Source organism: Nipponia nippon, unplaced genomic scaffold (genome assembly GCF_047370975.1).
Source record: "Nipponia nippon isolate SJK-2023a ecotype South Korea unplaced genomic scaffold, ASM4737097v1 scaffold_15, whole genome shotgun sequence".
Taxonomy (NCBI): domain Eukaryota; kingdom Metazoa; phylum Chordata; class Aves; order Pelecaniformes; family Threskiornithidae; genus Nipponia; species Nipponia nippon.
The window spans coordinates 5,008,848-5,032,698 of record NW_028262331.1 but is presented as its reverse complement, the minus strand read 5'-3'; the positions used below and the strand labels follow the sequence as shown (position 1 = coordinate 5,032,698).

General features: G+C 40.5%; 1 protein-coding gene across 10 annotated transcripts in view; it reads right to left on the bottom strand.

Annotated features, from left to right (window-relative positions):
• CUX1 (cut like homeobox 1) overlaps window positions 1–23,851 on the bottom strand; it is a 280,862-nt gene that overhangs the window by 132,463 nt on the left and 124,548 nt on the right. For all 10 annotated transcript variants that reach the window (XM_087751495.1, XM_087751486.1, XM_087751487.1 and 7 more), the window contains exons 4-8: window positions 21,420–21,498; window positions 7,456–7,593; window positions 3,905–4,028; window positions 1,874–1,950; window positions 1,033–1,099 (exon numbers count right to left, since the gene is read on the bottom strand). In XM_087751495.1, coding sequence (XP_087607621.1) covers window positions 1,033–1,099; window positions 1,874–1,950; window positions 3,905–4,028; window positions 7,456–7,593; window positions 21,420–21,498 — 485 coding nt within the window. The remainder of the gene's footprint in view (window positions 1–1,032; window positions 1,100–1,873; window positions 1,951–3,904; window positions 4,029–7,455; window positions 7,594–21,419; window positions 21,499–23,851) is intronic.

The window sequence follows — 23,851 nt, the reverse complement described above, 5'->3', positions numbered from 1 at the left end:
CCTACAGACCGAACCAAGACCATGTCATCCCTCCCATCAAGCCTAGGCTATAGTTTCTCTTGCCCCAACACGGCGACTGCCCAACAGCCTTCCCGTACCATCTCTCCTGTACCAGAATGGGTGGTAAGGGCAGGAGCAACGGTCTTCCTCTCTGTTCACCCGATCACCTGCCTACTTGGAAGTGGAGGTGAAGCTGCTGCTGTGCGGGACGTGGGGAGTGGGCACAGGGATATGACACGCATCTTCCAACCCCTGCCCTTACAGCAGGCCAGGGACACCCATCTGAAATGGCTGCTTCTTTCCCATCCCATCCACCCCATTTCCAGACACAGAAATGACTCTTTGGGCTTAATACTGCTGATCATGAGAATTCCTTCTCATTACTAACTCTCCCTAAATATGAAGGGTTCAAAGAAAAAGAGCAGAAGTCTGTCTCTCTTTTGTTGTTTCCTGCACTGATTGTTAATAAAACCAGGGGATAATTGAAAACAGTAGCCATTAAGAGGACAAGGATATGTACTTTTGAGACTACCTTCATGTTCTACTTGAAAACAAGAAAAATCTGCCAAAAATCCTACTCTCTGTAATTTGGGGTGAATCTGACAGAGTGATGACTGCTACCCCAAAAGCAAAAAGAACCAGGGTGCCTGCCTGTGAAACAGAAATCCTTTACTAAACTAAATTTTATTTTCACCAAGATTGGAAGATCACAGTAAATACTTATTTCTGAAATGGCCCTATTTCTAAATAAAGTATAAGAGATACATAGTATACGAGATACACAGTAGATGCAGCACCTGAGAATGAAACCAGGAATGAAGCAGCATGTGCACAAAGAGAAGTGTCTTGTTGGGTGGAAGAAAATATGAAAACTAATAATCTCTCTATAGGAGGCCAAATTATGACCATGTTTTTCAACAAATTTGGACTCCTGAACCTCTTCCATCTCATCTGTCTCCAACAGACAGATGCAAAACAAAAAAGCAGCGATACCCTGAAGGAAGACATAGAAAGAAAACAGTGAAGTCTTACTTTGCAGTAGTTTCTTCATCGTATTTTGTTTTCAGATCAAATAGCTCTGTTCTGGTTTTTTCCAAGGCTAAAAGGCATAAACATGAAGCATTACAGCACTGTAACAGCAGTGAAAAGCAAAAAGACTACTCCTTTTTCTTTTATTCAGCCATAAATAAATCTGTACACCTCCTGATGAAAAATTCTTTGCTTTATCTTTCAACCTAGGCAAACCATTATGACTTAGAAAAAACATAGCTTTTGATTTTTCACAACTTCTTATGGTATTTCTTTTACGTTGCAAAAATTTCCAGTTTCTGCTTAGCATAGCTAGACGTTATTAATTTCTTATTAAGCTGGCTAAACTGCTTATTCATTTGAAATATTTATTGCAGTAATTCAGGGAATAAAATTTCTTGTGTTCTCATAGTAAAGAAAACCAAATGTGTCCAGACCTGGAATCTGTAAGTATGCAGAAATGAAAATTAATGGCAAGCAAGTCATAGCAACAGGCAGGACACAGTGGTAGAAACCGGGTTCATAGTGAACCCAGATCATTACATGTATTTATCATAGTTCAGAAATGTGTGAAACCAGAGCAAAACACAACATACATGAAAAGTTCCATGGCCTGCTTTAATTGCAGTGATGCTCTAATGCTGTACATGTTTCATGCTTGGCCTTGTCCACTGTATTTACCAATAGGCTGGCTGTAACACGAGTGTTACAAAGCACGTTCAAGCTCTGCTGAATCTCTCTGCGCTTGCAATAGGTGGTTCACACAGTCCTGATACATTTAGTGATCTCTATCCTCTCACCTCCAGCCTGATCATTGGTATAGGTCAGAATAGCAATGCCAAACCTGTTTGCAAAGCTTGAACTTTGTGTTCGGCTTCTTCCAGCTTCGAGGCTGTCGACATCTGTGTCTCCTGCAATTTTCTATAAAGGGAAGAGAAGGGGTGAGAACAGAGCTTGTAATCATGTTAAACTTATTTGTACTTTGCAAATTTGGAAGATAGAGTGATTAAATGTCTCAACTGTAATCAGACAACTGACAACACCACACAGACTACAAGGTGCTTCAATGGGACCCATAAATCATGTCACATTGCAATACCGTTCATACTTTGCAGTCCCACTTATTAAAATTTTAACAGTGTAGCCACCTCATAACATAAGCTGTGAACATTATACAAGAGTTGACTGCTATATAAATGACAACTTCAGTGGAAGGTTTTCTTGAGCATAATTTGTTTTGGAAATGTCACACACATTAAGAAAATTGTCACCAAGCACCCTCTGTTGTACAAAGTTAGTACAAGAAGAATGATACATTTCCATTTTACTGTCATAATGAAGAAATTTGTTGCCATAACTGATATAGTGAATAGATGCGGCAGCTGTTTCATCATAGCTGTAATGGATGCCAAATGCAGTAGTATTATTAGCTACTCTTTAAAAAAAACCACACATATTTCAAAACAAATCTCACATTGATATTTTCTATATAACATGAGCAAACCTTTAATATGCTCACATTTCTCATGCCGACAGGCAATATTTTCTTGTTTGTGTCAGTTATACATGTTTTAACATCATCTGGCCATATAGTCACTACACTCTTTGCTAAAGGCTAGACTATAGGAGTTATAAAACTCATCTTTGAAAGGGAGTTGCTACAACGTCTCCCAGGAGTTGCTGCTTTTTATGATATTGCTTTTAAGATATTCTGCAGATTTCAGAATTGTGAAATGGCTTATGAAACTACCAGCATCCTACTTGCGTGCCATAGGGTGCATAAATTTATTCTCCAACACTGATGACCAGGTTAATAACTATTTACAGCAAGAAACATGTGTCAGTTCCCTTCATACCAAATTACATACTTTGAGAACTCAAAACCTCTCTTACACACACTTTTATTTGCATTCCACAACCTGCCATTTTATTTTATTTTTAAGCATATCTAAATTGCACTTACTTGCTACTTATCAAAAAGTAACCACAGATATCGATGAATTAAAAAAAAGCTTTGCATTCACCGGTAGATTCTTCCCACTCAGACCTGAATTTAAACAACCAACCCACCAACTAAAAAGCTCAGGTAAACTGAAGGGTTTCCACACTAAGTTGAACATATTATAGCTTCAGTGTTATTGCTCCATGGGAGAAATAAATTTGCAAGGTAGGGAACGCAGCCTGAAAGAACTCCCTCTTAACACCCTTGGTCTTGTCTTGCCTGATTTGTTTGCCCCCTAACCTACAAGATTCATACATTCCCTGCTCATTTGCAAAAGATTAGAAATGCATCTGAGATGCTTCCAAAAATCAATAATAAATAATCAAAAATACTTCTTAATTTTGACATGTAGGAATATGCAAACCTTTTCAGGATAATTCAGGAACACATCCCCTCTCTTAGACATTACCATAGGAGCAGGGGTGATGCATCTTTTACCCAGGCTCTTGGGTACAGTGTTTCATCTTAAACAGCTCAGGGTTGTACAGATTGTACAATGGTACTGTGACACACAACGTGGACACAGCAGACTGAATTACACTGTTGGCTAATGGAGAAAGATTAGTGTCACAAAGGACAATACAGCTAGTGAAGAATAAAAGCAGGTTTGCACCCTTCTGAACATGACACCCCCACACACAACACTACCGCGAAGAAACAATCTGTCCTTGTTTTACTTCCACACTTTCACCATTGTTTTTCTGTGCAAAGTTGAGTATCAAATGATTCCGTGTCAAACACATAAATCACCAGAATCGCTCAATATATGAGCTGTCTCAGTACACTGAAAGAGAGTCCTGACTGGGAAGATTAAACAGAAAAATACATCTCTCCTCCTCTACGATACCTACAGACGCACACATGCACACTCACCTCTCCTTCTCCGCGAAATCATTTTGTAACTTTTGTTCTTTTTCAAGGGCTATATTCTCCGCTTGGTTCTTCAGGGTCTGTTCATATTCTCGGATTTTCTCTTTAAGTGCTTTTATTGTAACCTCTACAGAAAAACAACAGGGGATGAATGAGTTTACGCAGCTCCACGTGGTTCCACAACACAAGGCTTTCTTTACCCTGTAGGCTCAGTGTGTTTTAAACTTTAGCTCTTCAACTCTGACACAAAATCAATGGATAGGAGTCCCTTTGGAGACCTTTTACTCCCTAAATGTTAAATTGAACTTTAAGTGTTTAGGCTGAGAAGGATCAATGGAGTTTGCTGGAAAGCAGAGTGAAGAAGGTTCCTCTAACATGACTTTAAAAAAAAAAAGGGGGGGGGAATAAATTGCAAAATATAATATCCCCTTATTGACTAGTCTCAAATTAGCTCACTGCCAAGTGGAGATTAATAAAGTTCCAGTGTAGGTTTAAGTATGCATTTACACATAGGACAGTTAATTCACATAACTGTGCTCATGTAAAAAGAGGCAGTTTTACTATGGTTCATGCACAGATGCAATCTAACACTAATTGAACACATATCTGGGATACAGCTATGTTCTGCTTCACAACTGATGAAAAATACGGCAGTTAGGATTTAACTGCTGTATTAACAGCAGATCAGATTCAACAGACACTCTGGAACCCTTCATATTCTAGTTCCTCTAACTGCCTTGTCATCGACACCGGGTTTTATGCACAAGCATTAACTATAACTTTCTGAGTGCACTTGTAGCCTTCCAGGGAATTTGCAGAAACCCTTCTCTCAGATAAAGAAAAGCTATCTTGCATTTACCCGGTAACGGATGAGAGAAGATGCATAAACCTGCAGAGTTACAGCCCAGCCTCTGACGGACAGCATCTTGTTATGTGCCCTGATACGTTCCTACGTGAAAGCCCTTTGATCCCACCCACAGGAAAGGACCAAATCCTTATAGGGCTCATAAGAGGAAAAGCAGGACATTCACCAGAGTATGCTTTGTAACAATAATGGAATTTGGAAAAAGCCTTAGACTGCCAGAAGACTCGCAGCTAGCAATACATTTCAATGGACTTACACAGAGATACAGTGGTTTAAAGGCATCAGCTTATTAACAGATGCCATTAACAAAGCTTTGGGAAAAAACACCTTTGGACACAAGAAGTTTCTCATTCTGCAGAAACATCATAGAAAGATGAACTCTACTATAAAAAGTAAAGCGTACAGACTTGGGAAAAAAAAATCTCAATAATATCATACAAAACCATGCATAATGCTATCAAAGTCTGGATTTTTAGACTTGAGTAGAGAACTGTAAAGCCAGACAGTAGATAGCAGGTGACATGGTCTGCTCTCTGGGAATTACACCAAAGGCAGCTTGGGCCACCATGACCACAAAAAACGGGGGGAAGAGTGGTAAAAATGATTGCCAGCAAACCAGCTGCTGTTGAATGAAGGAGCAGGATTTTGCTAGCTGTGCAAAAATCAGATGAGGCTCATGACTGAGTAATAAGCTGTGAAAAGGACATGTCACTTTTTTTTTTTTTTTTAAGCAAAGGGAAACTCTTCTCTGAGATCCGGGAAGTAATACAAATTCTGATCTTTTCCTGAATAAGCAAAGGATGCTCCTTCAGACAGACAAAAGGATGCTCATTCATACGGACGAATGATGTACTCTTTGTACTGGAGACACCTTTGCTCCAGGTATTTTCAGACATAAATCTGCAAAAGTATTCAGGTATCTGGAGAATCACAAATCTGCAGAAGTATTGGGGTATATGGAGAAGCACAGAGTTAAATAGTCTCATGGAAATGCATATAGTTGCATCTTGACAAGGTTTTAATGTTTCATTTTAAAAGGAAACAAAACTACAAAAATGAACGCAAGAAGCGCATAAATATGGGGAAAAATTATGGCTTTTGTAACAAATTCTGGTTTTACCTTTAGGCATCTAACAATGGATGTGTTGGACCAGCACAGTTTAATCCTTTACATTGCTCCAAGAACTAAGTGCCTTCTTTACTGTGCAGGTCAGCTAAAGCTTGTTAGCCACTGCCATTTATACCAGTTTTGGAAGAAGTTCTTACAGGAACCACATAGCTCTTACACAGCCCTCCAAACAAAGAGATTAACTGATCAAAGCACCCTTAGCTAACAACAGGCTTTTCCCTGGGTATCTTATTAATCCCTGTTTGAAATAGAGTGCAAAACTATTGCACTGGAGAGAAAAACAATGCAAAGACTACAGTGGCAAAACAAAAAGGAAGTTAGTGCACACCGGGGAAAATAAAAAATGCCAGTTTATGAGTGGTTGCAGCAAAATACTCTGGAAGTCGAGATCTCTTCCGCTTTCTGGGACGAACCCCTATGTCATGCTGGATGTACAGGATGCACAGCCTCAGGAACTCTGCACTGTGAACTGCAATTATTGTACATTTCCAGCAAAAATACTGTTGGGCTTAGAGCATTGTGGCTCTCACATGACATCTTTTGCAGTCCAGCCTGAATCCTTGCATGCTGATACCTGTCCTCTCCATAGGTCACACCCAAAACAAAATATGTAACTGCATATATGCTCCTTCTGCTGAAAATGAGATGTAACAGAACCGACTTAGTTGCTAATGTAGCTTTCAAATGTTATCCACTTTGGTGCAACAGTTCCACGGTATAAAAACAACTCCGAACACTTTCCCAAATGCCTAGAAAATTTACCTTTCCACAACCCAGAGCTGAGTATTAAACATGGAAATGAAAAGTCCCATGTATAGGCAAGCAGGTGTACAACTGAGCAAATTCTGTTTCCTGGTGCAGGAAACTTTCTTCTGAATCAGAAGAAAAATGGCACAGTCTTAAACACAACAGGCTTTAAATCTCATTGAGATTTTCATGTATTTTCATGTACTCTGGTCTCATTAAAACTTACTTAAATAATTAAGCAGCATTAGCTTGTATTTACATTGCTCTATGGATAGTCTCTAGAGTAAATATAAAGTACGTATGCTGAATGTACTCCAGCAACACTTTTCAGATTTAGACAAGGAAAAACAGAGTACAGAAAAAGTTCCATTTTGTACAGATTTGTGTATGTGTATAAAATACTGGATTTCTGTGTGTGTCTGTGTAAAAGGTATGTGCTACACATGCCCACACATACATTCGGCTTGATGTCAGCAGCAGCACCATCTCTCATAAAATGTCTACATATAACTTCAGTCAGGGGTGCAATTTTCAGGTAGCGCTGAAGGCTACAACCGAATATGCAGAATAACAGCTACGTTCTCTGACTTGGTGCTACAGAAGATGGAACTTTTACAGAAATCCAAAGAGTCAACCCAAAGTCACACCTATACACATAAACACAGAAGTGGCTGTAATAGACTATTACACTTTCTTTACTGAATTTCAATGCTACTGTCAACCCTACCCATAAGAAATAAAACTGAATTTAATCCCAGTCTTCAAATTTCAGTATGCATTAAAAGCTGATAAACGAATACATTTGCAACCTACCCTGATTTTTCACCTCAGCGAATTCTTTATTGTATTCTTCTAGGGTTTCCCTAAGTTTCTGGTTCTCTGTTTCAATATCGTGCATACGTTGAACCTTCAGCTGAAGCTGCTGTCCTAAATCCAAGGCTGGAACCGGATCTGAAAAAGAAACAGTAAAAGAAAATGTAAGATAACAGGAACACTTCTGTGACTCACACAGTTCAGAGCACAAGTGTCCTTTTTTCTCCAGTAATATCCATTTGAAATGCCCGTAAGGCTCTACTTTGAGTTATTATTCCTGCATGTTCCTCACCTCATATCCTGCAAACTTCAAAAACCAGAGATAGGTCATTGTATCTATGTTACCCTTTAACCTGGGGTGTGCCGCCTTCATCCTGGCGTTAATCCACAAGGCCGTGTCCCTGGGTGCAGACAGTCGTGATAGCAAGGCATGTGAGAGTCTTGAGCTTCAATTTTTTGTTTGCAAAATGAGAATTTTTTGGGCGAAAAGCAATCAAACTGCACAGCTCACTGACAGCTAGTGTCCCTCACATGCCTCTGCTTCTGTGGGCGTGAATTTCTGAAGCAAATTGTGCCCTCCTGCACAGCTGAGCTCAAAAAGGTTATTTGATCATGGAGATCCGAGTTATACTTTTTTCAATTGACAGATCAATACATCCACACAATATTTCTGATTACTAATTAATTCCATGAACCTTGGGGTTTGTGACTCATGTTCCCTCTTTTTCTTATACTACTAATCGAATAGAAATTAGAAATTATTTTGAATGTCCTCTCACTATTAATTCTCTGATGTTCATCCCCCTCTGCTAAAGAGAGTCCTTAGCACACACCTGATGTGAGCACGCGTGATTTATTCTGGGACTTCTTCCCAGTCAGAATAGGCAAACGCTGGAGTCCGATGGACTTATAAAAGATTATTGAATACATTTCTGTTACGGGCGCCAGCATCTCTTGTGAAATGGCTGCAAAGATTTAGTCTCCTGTTGAGGAATGCTAAACACCAAACTCAGTGGATCAACAACAGTATATATTAGGGAGTTCGCTTAATTTTCAGCCACTACAGTCATTAATTTTTCAGACCACCCTCAGTCTCTGGAAACACATAATAAGTCTATTGTACCTCTGTTAACACATTAAGCATGAGCCTGTGTGTTTTTTCAATATGCCAGTGTTGTTTCATAGTTTATAGAAGAATAGTACTGGGTTATGTTGAGCTCAGAGACATTGTAAGTAGCAGCCTGCTGCATTTTGTTACTTCGGTTCTTCAACAGCTTATGGCATTACCCTGTTCATAATACAAAATCTAGGTTGCTTGTCATCTGTTCTCTGTACATACATAGTTTATGACTACATAGCTTTTTCATTTATGCTTTTTAGGCCAAATACTTTTCGTTATTATTATCTGTATTAAAATATTTATAATAAATCAAACTTAAAATGTTATTGTGGCAGAGACGGGGGTACAGGTAAGGAATTAAATATAAAGTTTAAGTCACAGCAGTAGCACGAGTTAGAGGCCCTGCAATATTTATGTATGGTCCAATTAAGGTCCGGGCTGTCACAACATCACCCTTCTCCCATGTAGGTCTGCCGACCTTTATCTGGAATGACCGTTTTGTCACACTTCTGCAGCTCAGCATTTCTCCGACAGAGCTAGCCCCGGACATTCATCTGCTGAACATAAAGAAAGGCCGGACCGTCTCAATCTATCCATGTCTTAAATTGTTACAGGAACCGCAAAATATACCAGGCAGGGATCTTAAGCTTCAGCTGTGATACTTCTGAAAATAGCGTTAAAATGCCACAACGAAGGAAATTGAACTTTACAAAATTGCGGGTGCACTTTTCCCCCCTCGTTTTAACATGCCCATTGTAAAAAGCCAGGACACCCGCAATAGGTATTTTGCTCCAAATACACAGGGCTTTTTATATTTAAATCAGTAAAGAATTAAAAGACAAAAATAACATGGGCATTATAAAGTGAATAATGACTAAACCTTTAGTCAAATTTGCAATCCCTGAGAAGCTTTATGTACAAAATGAAAATGCTTCCAATCTCATAATTATTCATCAGGACATGTATATTTAATTTAGCTCTATTAAAGGTTAATGTTCAAGTAGCAAAACAGTGGCAGAACAAACAAAATGTAAAAACAGTCTCTGTGCATTAAACTTCAAACTTTACTAGAGCCCATTTGAAGGACTAATGGCCTGCAGCCACTGCTTAAGGACATGTAAAAAAAACCCATGGCAAAAGCACCTCTTAGACTTAATTTTTATAAACTGCATTAAAGAGAACTAATCATTGCATGACAATAAAATGACCAAGACATTTTGAGCAGAGAGACAAATACTTCATTTCTCATGGCAAGCTCCAACATAAGCTTTAATCTCAAAAAAACCCCTAAACCCCCATGATTTCTGAAGTACTTATAAACACCAATTAATCTGAAACAAGTATAAACCTTACAGTCAGAACGACTTTTTTCTTAACCTGAGTGGAGTGGATTTAAAAATATATAAAAATACTCTCCTTTTCCCAACATATGCATGCGTGAAAAAGCATACCTTTTTATATTAACCAGACTTACAAAGTATGTTTCATGTCATTTAACAGGAGGTCACTGAATTTTTAAACAAGCAACGGACCAAAACTTTCAATTCATTACACAAACAACAGGCATACACATTTCAAAAAAATCAGGTGGTACTAGCTTATGGAGAGAGGTGAAGATGGAAATGCCTTTTCTGTAATCTGTAAAAGAGAAAAATCACCTCACTTAAGACCTAGATGTGGAAAACTCATCACAAATTATCCTCTCGGTTTGAACCTTTAGCTTGCAGAAGTTCAGAATCCCTGCTAGGCACAAGGTAAGTAAGAAATGAGAAAGTTGGTAAAAGGAATCTGCTCATCCAGAACTTCAAAAAGTGTTTAGCAAGATCATTATTGCCCAAGAATAAACTGAGATGTCTTTTTTTATACTAAATTTAGTATTTTTTTCCTATTGCTTCCTATTCTGTTCTACCTTCCCGATCCACTTGTTGCACGCTACACCCACAAAGAAGCCCTTTGCCTCACGTGTTAGTATGCAGCCCAGCATGCCTGGATCCAATCCCCGATCCACGCTACCATATGAGAAAGAATACCTGCCATATTTTAAACCAGTACCTGCAAAGCCTGTTCCTGCCTTCACTTCCCAACGAATTGCCCTTTTGGTCCCGTTTCACAAGCAGCTCCCTGAGCACGTCCCTGTGCTCACCACTGTGACACACCACACCGCTCCCCTTGCAGAGGAGCTTCTGTCCTCGTAAAGGAGGTGAATGGACATGTCTCAATAAGCACAGGCGTGAAAAAAATTAATGTTACAAATGTAACATTATTTTTATAGCAGTTAATACTTCACATCAAACAAGCTAGTGTTCTAGCTCTCACACTATTCTCGCATCACATATATGCCCTGATGATATCTTTTTTGAATAGCAGCGCAAGAGAACCTATTTTTTTTTTGTGGCTACGTATGCAAGTAAACTACATCTTTTACAAGTAATTTTAAGAAGACTGCAAAGAGGGATCTCGCCAAACAGTGCATTGCATGACTAGCTAGAGGCAGCACCTCACCACCTGCAACCCCACACTGCTCAGACCAAACCCACCCTCAACCCCGCAGACAGAACAGGACTATCAATGACCGGCTGCACTTCCAATGTGAGTTTCGCTTAAAAAAACCCCATTCCTCCCTCATTCTGCGAGCTGGAAAAAGACACAGATCTTAATAATTCAATATAAGTGTTTACACAAAGAGCACTGTGGGTACCGTTGCCCTCCCCTGTCATTAGGCAGAAATGAATGCACCCCCTTGTGAGCGCTGCTCGTGCAATGACATCACGCTCCTGCCTGCGTTACTTTTCGCCAGGGCACTCTAGGCTAATGTAATCATACGATTACATAATTAACCCAGCTGTCTCATTAAGAAAATCAACTGGAATTCAGGGCATAATTAGTCATACAGCAATTAGCATGCTGATGAGCAACTGATGAAAAGCTGTCTCGATATAGAGTATGCTGGGACCACCCTCGTTATTTAAGAAGAGGGGGGAAAAAGCCCACCTCAGCTCAAGGAAAATAAGCTCGGTCTGGAAAGTTAAACGTCTAGAACGCCTTGGTCGTAGCTGGTTTTGTTGCGAGCGGTGAGGAGCTGCCTCCCGAACAGATCAGCGTCCTTCCCCTTGCCGTTTGAACCTGTTAGCTAATAGAGGGAGAGTGATGGAGGGATGGGCTGCGGGAGGAAAATTTGCCAAATGAAGTGGAAAAACTATGTCATTGCTTAAGTGTACAATTTACAGCGCACCGTGGCCAATTACCCTCTCTCTCCGTATATATATTATTTTTTAAGAACAACGCGGCGGAGCGCTGCTCAGCGGGAAGTTTCTCCGCAAACCCCACCTGGGAGGTGCCGCGGCCCCGGGGCGGCGAGAGGGGCGCTGGCGGGGCACCGCCCGCCCGGCGGGGAGCGGGAGCGGGGCGGCGGCGGGGCTGCCCGGAGCGGGCAGCGGGCACCGGCCGGGGCGGCGGAGAGCGGCAAGGCGCGGCCTGGATCGCGCGGGGCGGATGGGATGGGATGGGATGGGATGGGATGGGATGGGATGGGATGGGATCGGGAGGCAGCCCCGCGCCCGCGGCCGGCAGCGGCACGGCGGAGGGGGCGGCAGCGCCCGGGGGGGCCGCGGGTGCGGCGCTGGGAGGAGGCTGCTCGCCCTTCCCAAAGCCGGCACAACCGAGCCCTTCGCAGCCGCGGTGCGAGGCTCGTACGTGGGTCAGGTGCTGCAAAAGCGTGCGGCGCCCGGCGCTTCCCTGCCCCGCGCCAGCGGGCTGGCTCTTCTGCTTATTTGCAAAATGTGTCCCTCTGGTATCTCAAAATGGAGCTCCCGAAGAGACTTTTCCAAAACAAAGGACTTTTCCTAAATCTCCCTCCTCCCTCTTCGTTACAGGCCTGTAACACCGGAAACGTTAAGAAAGCAAGTTATGAAACGGTGCCAGAACTACAGGGGCAATTAATATTTTGTATCACTGGAAATGTGTTTCCTAAGGTTCAGATCTAAAAATAATTCATCGAAGGCAATGCGTTTCTTTCAACGAGACTGTATTTCTGTTGCCTAAACCACATTGTAAGCAAAGCTTTCTTAGCGATCGCTCACAAGAAACGCCCACACAAAATGATAAGGGGGGGGGGGGACCCTCCTTAACACAACTTTGTTAACGTGATTTAACTTTTTTAAAAAAGCCAAAAGTTCAGCTCGGCTGTCACGATACTGTCGTCATGAAGTAAAAGAAGTTTTTGACTGTCTAAATGCATCGCTGCTCAGCCCGACCGCTGCTCTTTGCGATGAACGTTTCTTTTGGAGAGCGGGCTCGGGTTTACAGGCAGGAAGAGCAGGAAGAAGCGCTATTAGCTTTTGATGCTGTAAGTGCTTTCTTGGGAGGCTGCGTATCTGAAAATAACCTGAAAATGTGTTTTAGAAAAAATAATAATTACATTGTAGCTTTTGAATATTCAAACACCTCACAGCATACTTAATTAATTCATTAATTATTCCCCAGAAATTTCAGGGGTAAATTGAAATAGCCTAGAGAGACTGAGACAAAGATTTCATGGAATAAATGATAGCTTTCCTCCTTTTCCCCTATGACGCTGGTAGCCCAGGGACAGAAGAGTTATAGCCGTAATTCCGTTTGAAACAAAGCTCATCATCTCTCCAACTCCTCACTTCATAAAAAACATGAAAAGATTCTTCCTTCAATCAAGAATTATACATATTTTCTTACTCCCCCATCCCACAGGACTGGGATCTCTCTCTTCCTTTTATTTTTTTCTGCTTTTTTACAGTGTTCCCCTCACCCTCGTGCTGTCAGAGCATTTTGTAAGGGCTGTACCAGGGAATTCAAAGAGCCCACAAGAGGGTGAGGGACTCCCATTTTCCTTACCAGCAAAAAAGCAGAATCCCAAAGTCTGCCGACCTCTGAAAGCAGTAAAGCAGCAAAGCAATCCTGATGCGACCCCTCTGTACGGGGACGGGGGAAGTCGCAGCAAACCGGCGCCTTTCCTCCCCATTAATCACGACAAAAGTTCTCCGCGGCAGCACTCTCCAATGCTTGCAGGCTTACGTGAAACAATGTGAGATGGTATATAGCCAATTTGACCGCAGTCATATAGATCCCTTTGCCAGAATGTGGTTCTTAGATTTGTGGGGTATTATTTAAAAACATCCTTTATTTATCTATCAATTCTAGAATGGCTATTGCCAGAAAGATGCTCTGGCCCTGCCCCAGCTTATGAGATGCATCTGTACCCGAGTATCCAAAAAAGTCATATAAGGGAGAATAAATGATTGACTCCTTAATAAATTGCATTGCAGTTCCCTGTGTTTTCAAAGGAGTTACCAAAATAAATCCTCAGAAAAGTTTTTAATATTATAAAGTGGGGGGTGCATAATAGGTGATACAATATTTTATGGCACTACGTCAGCTGAGAAAGGACCTAATGAGTTACAAGAGAAGCCACTGCAACTGAAAATGCTCCAACTTGATCATTAATATTCTAATAATGGCTGAAGACATTGGAATTTACTGCTCACACACTGAGCTCGGTGCAAAGCAAAGGACAGTTGCAGAAAATCACCTGTACTCTTAAGTTTCATTTCTCCTACTTTGAGATTATAAAAAGAAACAAGAACCTTCCACTATGTTTGAAAGCATTTCTGCCACAATCATCCCTTCTTTCTCCTAAAAGCTTCTGAATAGACTTAGCACTAAACCCTCTGAAAGCTGGGGTTTATTCTAATTCCAGCTCACATTCCAGCAAACGAGAAAGTCCAATATTCCCCATCACAACCACGGTCTGCCTCTTTTGCTCCGAATATGCAGCACTGCTCCAGTCACCGGGGTCAGGGCTGCTCTAACTCCGCTCCCTGAAGCAACAGCTTTCACAGGGTGCTGCAGTTACAACCTCCAGGTGAACACAGCCGGTGCCCACGGGGACATCTTCTCTCTTGTACGGCACATTCTTCCTGCTTCTATTCATTGCATCCTTCCCCTTATCTGCACCTCCCCTCTTCCTTCCGTGCCTCCAGCCTACCAAGTAAAATAGGGCTTGACAACCACACAATAAATTTTTTAAAGTGTATGCTTTAGGGATATTTCTTCCTTTGAATATTTATTCCAGCTTTTACAAAGGAATTTATCCAATTACTAATTCAACGAGAAAAACAGAAGAAAAAAGTATGTGATCAGACAAGCCCAGTTTCAAGCCGCATATGCAGGTAACAGAGCTATTTTTAGTTATTTTGACATCAGTTTCAAAACATAAGGATAAAGTGAATGAATACTAAAGACAAGAACTGGCCAGGACTTTGTGCTTCATCTGAAAATAACTATGTAAAGCTAACAGTATGCCCTACCAGCGTGCATTCACCCAGTACAGATCCAAAATTGTATTTTATGCTGTGTCTCTGAATTCAAACCCCCGAGGGAAGGAGGCTGAAGTGATTATGAGCTACTTCTACATTCCTCAGCACTGGACTACCCGAAGGCTGGAGCAGCATCCCAGGCGATTCAGACTGTTCTGGAAAATAAAACAGTAGCAGCCGCTGACCCTACCAAAACACCGCTCAAAATCTCCCATCTGCAGCCTGGACTTTGAACTGTCCCTCTCACCCCAAACTTGGGCATTTCTTTGTGCAAAGATCTGCAGAACAGTTTGGGGAAAATCACCAATGTCTACAGTCCCTAATTTTTTACCATACATACAGACTTCTCTTCCAGACCCAGCTTCCAGAACTGGGGCATTTTTCATATGTTTATGCAGCTCTGGTTTTTCACCTGGTTTAAATGTGCTGGTGAAGCATCAAGGTTTTTGTCTTCAGATGGGATACAGTCACAAGCTAAGTCACTGCCTGCAGCCACAGGGGTTTATTGCTTGTCACTCTTTCAAGTATTAACTATGCTCAATTTTCTGCTTAATTTCATCAGATTTTCAAGTGTGTTTAGAAAGATACCCTACTGCTCTGTTTGAGGGGGTGTCTGCGCTACTTCTGTTGTCCACGAGCAAGTTCATTTTGCTTCCTTTCCTCCTAAGACTACTCACTGTAATACTGTTTTCTTTTCCCTCTAAGGTTGAGAAAAGGCACGTGTTATGAATATTCATCTCCCTTGTAAAGTTAGGGGCAGCAAAAATATAAGCCTTTTTATTATATGTGTCTATCTTCAATTTTATTTAAATACATTTTATTTGGAAAGGGGTGACCATTTTGACACATATTATTAACAAACCAGGAACTGCTTTAAATTTTTCACACTGTTTGTAATGATACCAAACGTTTCTCAAAAATTGTCTGTGCTGATCAGTCTTGATATACCACAAACTCAGGGTATACTATAACCCAATCTTGCTCTTTAGACAGTTTTGCCAAACAATTAACGATTAGCCCAATGAAGAGTGCTCTGCATACTAACATCTTCAAACTATGTTTTTAGTATTCTAGTTTGGGATATGCTTAACACAGCCCCTTGGAGTGAACCTCTTTTCCTTCTCCCCTCTTTACATTTCCCCTAAATTTACATTGAACCAGCTCTTCTCCCCCAGCACAAAAGGCTGGGTGTGCTTATGTTGCAATTTAAGCACATCATGCAGCTTCTGGGTCATCTGGGTATGTAAAACTCTATGCAGACTTTCTGCTATCAGGGCTGGCATTAGCCTTTATGCTTTCTGCTTAGCATTACATTTTACAAAAAAAATCCAAACACGTCACATAACGTATAAAAATACAACAACTTCATACACATTTATCACCTCCAACATAAGCAGCAGATAATTTTTCGTGGGGGGTGGGGGGTGGGGAATCAAACCTGTTTTTCTCTTGTATCACCTTTAACCTCAGAACATTGATCAAATACACTTCAAATAGAAGTCTTCCCTTAGCCCAACCAGCAATACAAGCCTGGAGAGTGTTGCTAAGTTGTAAATAATGACAAGCCAATGGAGTGATACCAGTAAGCACTGCATCTCACACCGCTGCTAGCATGGGCTCCGTGGTGAAGGAATGAAGTTCTCTTTATGGGTGAGCAACAAATTCTCATTTCTGCCTTTAGAAGTAATTCCCTAACACTTATTTTGCGTTTTACTGATTCCTTATTTTAAAAGAAGTTTCTGTTTCCTCAGCTAAATTATTCCTTGGAAAAAGAAAGCCCTATGCAGGGAGTTTGAATTTGCAAGGCTGAACTGTGATTATATGTAAACAAAAATACTACATGTAATGATGGGTGTGTGGAAAACTCCCCTGGAACCAGCCTGTTCCTCCTTCAAACCCCTTAGTAAGATACAGCCCCCACAACAGGGCATGCAATTTATGATGGCAAGGAGTAAGGGAAGGATAAAATTTCCACTTCAGCCATCTTTCACTGTTATTGCTTTTAATTGTTTTGACAGGGCACATTAAAAAAAAATTCTTCTTTTTACCCTCTGTTATTTTATACTTTCCTTAGACAGCAGGTCCTCTGAGCTAAAAAACACATCACGCACATTATATAGCACCAAACTTACGGCAAATCTGATCACAGCAGAGACCCGTGAAGAGTCTCCAATACAAACACACATACATCCCCTTTTACATTTAGTTTCTTGACGAGAAAATTCCCATTAAGCAGAAACAAATACCATTTATGGCTCAACCCTAGAAGGCTGCACAGTCCCCACCAAACCGAGAGCAAATATTCTGCATAACCTACCCTGATTCCCAAACAAGTATATGCTGAAAAAGCGCAACGCTTTTTCCTATTATATTCGTACCGGGCATAACCGATATGCAGTACTGTGCCTCAGGTGGAAAGGCAGCACGGAGGAGCGAGAGGGGGTTAGGACTACATTTCAGGAAAGCGGAGTGCAGGAGGGGCGGCAGCCGCGGTGCATGCGGAGGAGCGGTGGCGAGCGCGGGGTGCGCTGGGTGCCTGAGCATGGCCGACGCTGGCACTGCTGTGCCCACAGCCCGGCCACGCGAATTTTACCTTGGAGTAAAGGGAGAAGCGGGAAGGAGACGAGCTTTCAGGTACTCCCCTTTGGTGACAAGCTCTTAGCAGTATTGCAAAAGATACACAATCAGCTTTTATAGGAAAACAACCACTGAACCCCAATTCGGTTTAGTTGTGGCCACATCAAGATAGCAGATTTTCTGTTTAAAGGCAGAATTCTTTCTCCTTTGCCTACACAGGAGCTATGCTTAACAGGAGCAATACTGAAAACGGAGCAAATCCAACTGTGGCATTGTGCAGTAATTGCACAGTAATAAAGACAGAGCATAAAGTGAAACTCTATTTAACCAGTTCATCCAGATACTGTCATCTGGCATTCACTCTGGGTCTCCAACTTTTAACTTTTACTTGAAAATTACAGTTAAGGTTTGTTTAAAAAAAATTAAGTAGAGAACACCGTTCCTTTTTAAAAGAAAAATATTTAATTTTTAATATTTTTAATACTTAGTATTTTTCTTCTAAAGCTTTAGAAAAACAGTATTATGAATATACTGTTTCTGCAAGGCAATCCCACTCCTCCAAACACTTACACAACAGGGCTCCAATTTCACTTGAAGTGTTTGCAAAATTAAGACCCTGAAAGCCAAGGGTGCTAACATAATACACTTGTTTTATAGAACTAGAGAGAAAGAAATCTTGTACAGATGCAAGAAAGCTTCCTCAAAATACAACCCCAACCTCCCTTTACTTCAAAATAAATATATTCACATTATTTTTAAAGGTAAGTTGTGACAACCTTGTTGATTAGTGCAATTCATATGGCAGCATTCACTTTTCTCTAGCTCTCTACTGCATACTGAAAATAAGGCAATTAAATGAGAAAATTAATTCCATTAATTAAAAATGTTCAGTCTCAAGCAAGACAGAATGATCTGAGTGAGAATTATAGCTGTATAAATTTTCATAAAACAAAATGCTTTCCTTGACACATACTTTCCTTTAGGAAGGATAAATTTTGCACCACAAACCAATGATAATGCTATTTTAACAGTATCATAAAGCTGGAGAGAGATATGAAAAGGTCCGTTTTATCTTTTAAAGAGAAACCCCCTGATGTATATAGGAAAATTTACAAGTAAAATACCACTCTTCCCACAAATTCCTTACTGGTGAACCCGAGTGAAAACTCTGGTCAAGTCAGGAAAGAAAATCATTAAACTTAGCTGAATCCATAAAGCACCGTAGCTGGAGTTTCAATACAGATCATTTTATAGTAAAATTAAAATAGAAGCCCTTTTTAATTATATAAAGTGTGCACATTATTACTGAGGAGAGGAATACATGCTTTCCTCAAGAACCATAAAATTGGCTGCTGGGAATTAGACTTCAGCTGCAATTATTATATGGTCCTATAAAGGATATTGAAAGTCTGATAAAATTGCACCCTTGTCATGTAACAGTGATGCTTACTGCTAAATAACCACTCTGCAGCATTCCAGTCATAGCTTTCTCAAAACATCATAGCTCCCTTCTCACACCGAAAAGAAAACACAGCAGGATTTTGGAGCTAAAAGTATACCTAAATATTTGAAATACCAAATGGACAGGTCAAAAGATATGTAAAGCCACACAGAGGCAAAACAACACATGCAATAAATGAATGCTGATGGTCTTTTATAAGGGAAAGCCCTCCACGGATACGTACCCAACGTAAAAGACTACATTCAATGAGAAGGAAATGAAAAAAAAAATATACAATGAAGGAAGCCCCTAACTCCATATGCCTAACTCAGCCCTACCAAGTCGTGATGAACACCAGTGCCATACATTCCTAATGGCTGTTTTCCTTCTTGTTGCAGTATGTGTTGTAAACAGTGAGTATTTGTTACGCCTCCATACAGCTACAGGAGACTGGCTGGATTTCTGCTTGAGAACCTGGAATTTGCTTTTAGCAACATCGGTATGCTCCTCGTGTGCCCCTCAGGCCTGCAGATATAGCACGAGACTAAAACCTGTAGATATTTCTAATCCCACAGACTCCATCGCACTCACAACTTAGCCAGGCTGCAATTTTTACATGTAATAAGAATATCAAAGAAATATTTCTCTGACACATAACATAAGGCACGCGCAGGGGAAGGCTGGACAAGAGAGAGATTGTGGCATGTGGAAGAAGGTGTGTAAATTTTGCTCTTGCAAATGAAGGAAAGGAGAAAACTCTTTCTCCTACAAAGAAGTACTGACAAAGTCGTTCACCATTTAGATCCTACAGCATGGGTGGGATATATGTCCACCCTTCTCCATAAGGCTTTGGTCTGACTCTGCTGTTCAAATCCCAGCACCTGTGATAATGCCAAGCTTCAGAAAAAAGCCTCTGCACAAGAGCATGAAAAGGATCCCACACAGCTCTTGTTTGACACAACTACTCAGTTGTGAAAAAAACCAGACCATTAGAAATCTAACCTACTCGCCCCTCGAATTATGGCAGGGAACAAGCACCCTGGGCTGCGTTAGCATGGAGATGGAGGGGGCTACAGCTTCGCTCCTTAGCACTGAATGGTGGACTTGCAGGCTGCAGCTATGTGGGGTAGTTTTCACAGAGGGGTTTCCTTTACAAAACTGAGCTGTGAGAGCCCATCCCATGCTCATGCTGCTCACGCCAGTGCAAACTGCCCGCACCCTGCAAGCAACGGCCAGGAGCCTCTCCAAGTCATCTGCTGCTTCCCATGGCACGAGCAGACGTGCAAAGGAAGCTGTTCACCTATGGAACGTTACTAAGACTATGAGCAGGAAACAAGTAAATGAAAACTCACAGACCATAGCTGATTAACCTAAAAAACAACATTTCTGAGGCAATTGTGGTCTAGGATGAGCATCGTAAGTCCCTGCTGCACCTCTCCACGTATGCTGCACTTAACACAGCAGGAACTGGCCACTGGGCACTACTCAACTATAAATGTGAAAGCATAAAAAAAATATCTGTTAGCTCTGACTGAGCATCTGAAAAACACTGACCTTTTAACCAGTTAAGCTGTAAACAAAACATTAAAAAAAAAAATTTTATTTGAAGCGTGCATGGAATTGTTCTTTAAAAGGTAAAGCAAGTAAAGACTAGGGTGTACTTTGCAGTGAGGCCTTAAAAGCCCTTACAAGTATTAATTATACCTCAAAACCTCCCTTGAGGTAAGTATTTTGAATATTATATATAATGTCAACATTTTATAAAAGTATAAAATCATACACACACCCTGTCATATGCCAACAGCTCAGTCAGGCCAGAATTTGGAAGTGGAGACTTGGACTCCTAACTCCCTCTCATCTTTGGGTAGAGTCGCAAAAAGAAAAATCTGTTCAGCCAGTATTTATCTACCATTGGGGAAAACAAAAAAAATCAACTCCCAAAATGTAAAAAGAAACCAACTGGAAACTTCTGATGCCAAGCATAAAGGAAAGTTGAAAACACATACAATAAAGGCCTTTGAATAAAATTTATGATCACACTTACACTGAACAGAAGTGAAACTTGGTAATGATTTACTTTTCAGTAAGGCTTTTTTTTTTTTTTGAAAGGTATGAAAAATTTTCTCTGTCCTTTAAAAGTACAAATATTGCTGCTTCTTGATGAAGCTTCAAGATGTATCTTTTTTGTTAGAAATGTCTGAACCCTCTAATAAACAAATTACTGAGAATCACACAATATTGTAGTAATATAAAATGATTCAAACAAACATTAAAACGTAAGCGTAATGAACAGTTTTAAGGGAAGTCATGAAATGTGCCTTAGTTATAGTTCTTTCCAGTAGAAATAATACTGGAGCGTATTAGTTTCAGAATAAAGCCATTGCTCATATTTACCTTATCAAGGGTAGAAAAAATGCCCAATAGTATTCACATGAACATAAGCCATCAGTTTTTCAGAATAAGGAAATAATTTGCTTACCTGGAACATCAATTAATCTCTTATAAACATTCAAGAAGGCTGCCTCTGCTTCTTTGCTTCTTTTACCCAATGCGTCAATCTAAAAGAGGTGATGAGAAAAGAAGGCTTTTAGACTTGTTCCAATACAACTCTTACACTCACAGCTATAAAAATAGATGAATATTTTTCATATAAAACTAGTTAATACATAAAAAGAGAACTCGAGTCTCCTGCATACAGCTCCTATAGAAGCAGCCTTGTAAGAATATTTCTGGTACATTTCTACTGAGTATAATTTAAAGTCCTGTTTCAGCACAATAACAAGCATCAATATTTTTATGAACGTTACTGTCTATTGAGATTTTTACTTTAAATCTTTATAAAAAGCATGGTATTTGCCAGACAGGTTCTCTCCTCAACAACTGTTTTCTTTTACCACTTATTAAGATCTAATACAACAAATGGGAACCACGTGCACTGCTGATGTCACACTCTGCCTTTACTGTGGCAAATACATTTTTCTAATATTTCCACTAAGCCTATGAGAGGATGAAAAGATGTACTTGTTGAGTACCCTGTTATACTTAATACCAAACAACTGTAAGTCTTCTACATGCAAATAAGCTTTCTAATAAAGCTCAGGCACAGACCCATAGAGTCTATACTGTCTTGCACTCATGAGCTCAAGCCATGCTCCTCTGACTAGCTTCTCTTCGTATTTTGTAATACACACAATACTAATCTAAGAAGCTGTCTGCCCAGGTGAAGGAAAATACTACCTCACGCAATCTGTTATTTTCATCTAAATCTGTGTTTTCATCTAAAAGTTCATTTTAGAAGGAAATGCAGCGTTACAGCTCTGAGAATAAAATACTTCTTCCACAACAACTTTTTTTGGTAAACGTGTATTTTCCTAATGTACTAGAAAACAGGATTCACAATTACTAAATATTGACAAAAAACCAACCAAACCAACCCAAGACCAGGTCCACTGAATTAATACTCCAAAGCAGAAAGAGACAGAAAGGGAAACAGGAAAGCCTGACACAGTTCTGCAGGAGCTTACCAAAATCGGGAAACTAGAAGTATGGAGATTATCGTTCCCATATTTTAATAAAAAGCAAGGAAGGATCTGAAGAACTACGGATACAAAGGCCTGATATCAGTTCTTCTGTGTATGTGAAAAGCAGTTAATATTATGAAACCATTTAAAGGTGTGTACATCAACATGTACTAAAAAAGGAAGGTCCTGTCTGAAAAACGTCCTTGAATTCTTTCACTACGTTATTGATTTGGTAGATAAGGCAGAAACAATGGACAGCGTTTACTGTATCTGTATTTCAGGGAAGTATCTGATATTTTATTACATGGGAGGGAGATTTGCAGAATTAGAAAGCGTGCTACAAACCCGCCGGGCCACGGTGGCTTGCAGGGCGCTCCGGCACAGGAAGCAGAGGGTGCCAGGGAAAGGAAGCGGCGCAGGGAGGAGGAGAGATAAGCAGGAGGGTGCTGCGGGGTCAGATTTGGTGCCACTTCTGTTTACTTTGTACGAAAATGGCTTTGCGAAGGGAAGGATTTTGGGGGGGGGGGGGGGGAGAAAAAAAAATCCTACAATGTAGATGATTAAAATAATGGAGGGAGTCAGACGCAAAGTGCACAGGAGCAGAGCGCAGGAATGCCACGTGACTTGTATAGATTAGTCTTATGGCTGATAAGTGACTTGTAGAGATCATTACGGAGAGGATTAAGGCCAGAAAACGAAAGGACAAGGACAACTGTAGAAATTACACAGAAGCACAATGCACAACGTATAAACCAAGAAAAGACTCTGAGGGAAGGTGTCAAGAAGGAAAACAAGGACACTGAAAGCATCTGCACAGCGTCTGGCAGCAGCAATGAAATCTTGAGAGATACGGCGGGAGGCTGTAAAGAGACGAGTTACTGTAACACAATACAAGACTGTATTTACAGAAACAAACCAAATTCCTATTTTGTTTACATCCCCCCCAAAATCTGGATTAATTTAGGTAGCTTGGAGGTGTAGCATAACTGAAACCTGACTTATTTGCAACTTATTCTTATCAATTTAAAAAAAAAAAAAGTATTGGAAAGATGATAAACAAGCAGCAGAGGCCAAAATGATGGAGGACGTGGAGAGCAGATATAAATTCTCAAGAAATCCTGGCCATACTTGTCTTTTAGATTTTACCAAGAAAGGCTATGGAAAGGCACTGGAATCTCACAGGGCATATGACGTGCTGGAGAGCAAGGGATTGATGGTTGTGAATAACCCATTTATTAATTTGAATTCAAGCAATCACAGATGGACTGACGCTCATTAGGGAATGAGAACATAAGTAATTCGGTTAGAACATTTTCACACAAAGAGTATTTGAAATTAGAATATGGAACAAACTGCCAAAGGCAGAGAGGCACCGGGTAGTGTAAATCAA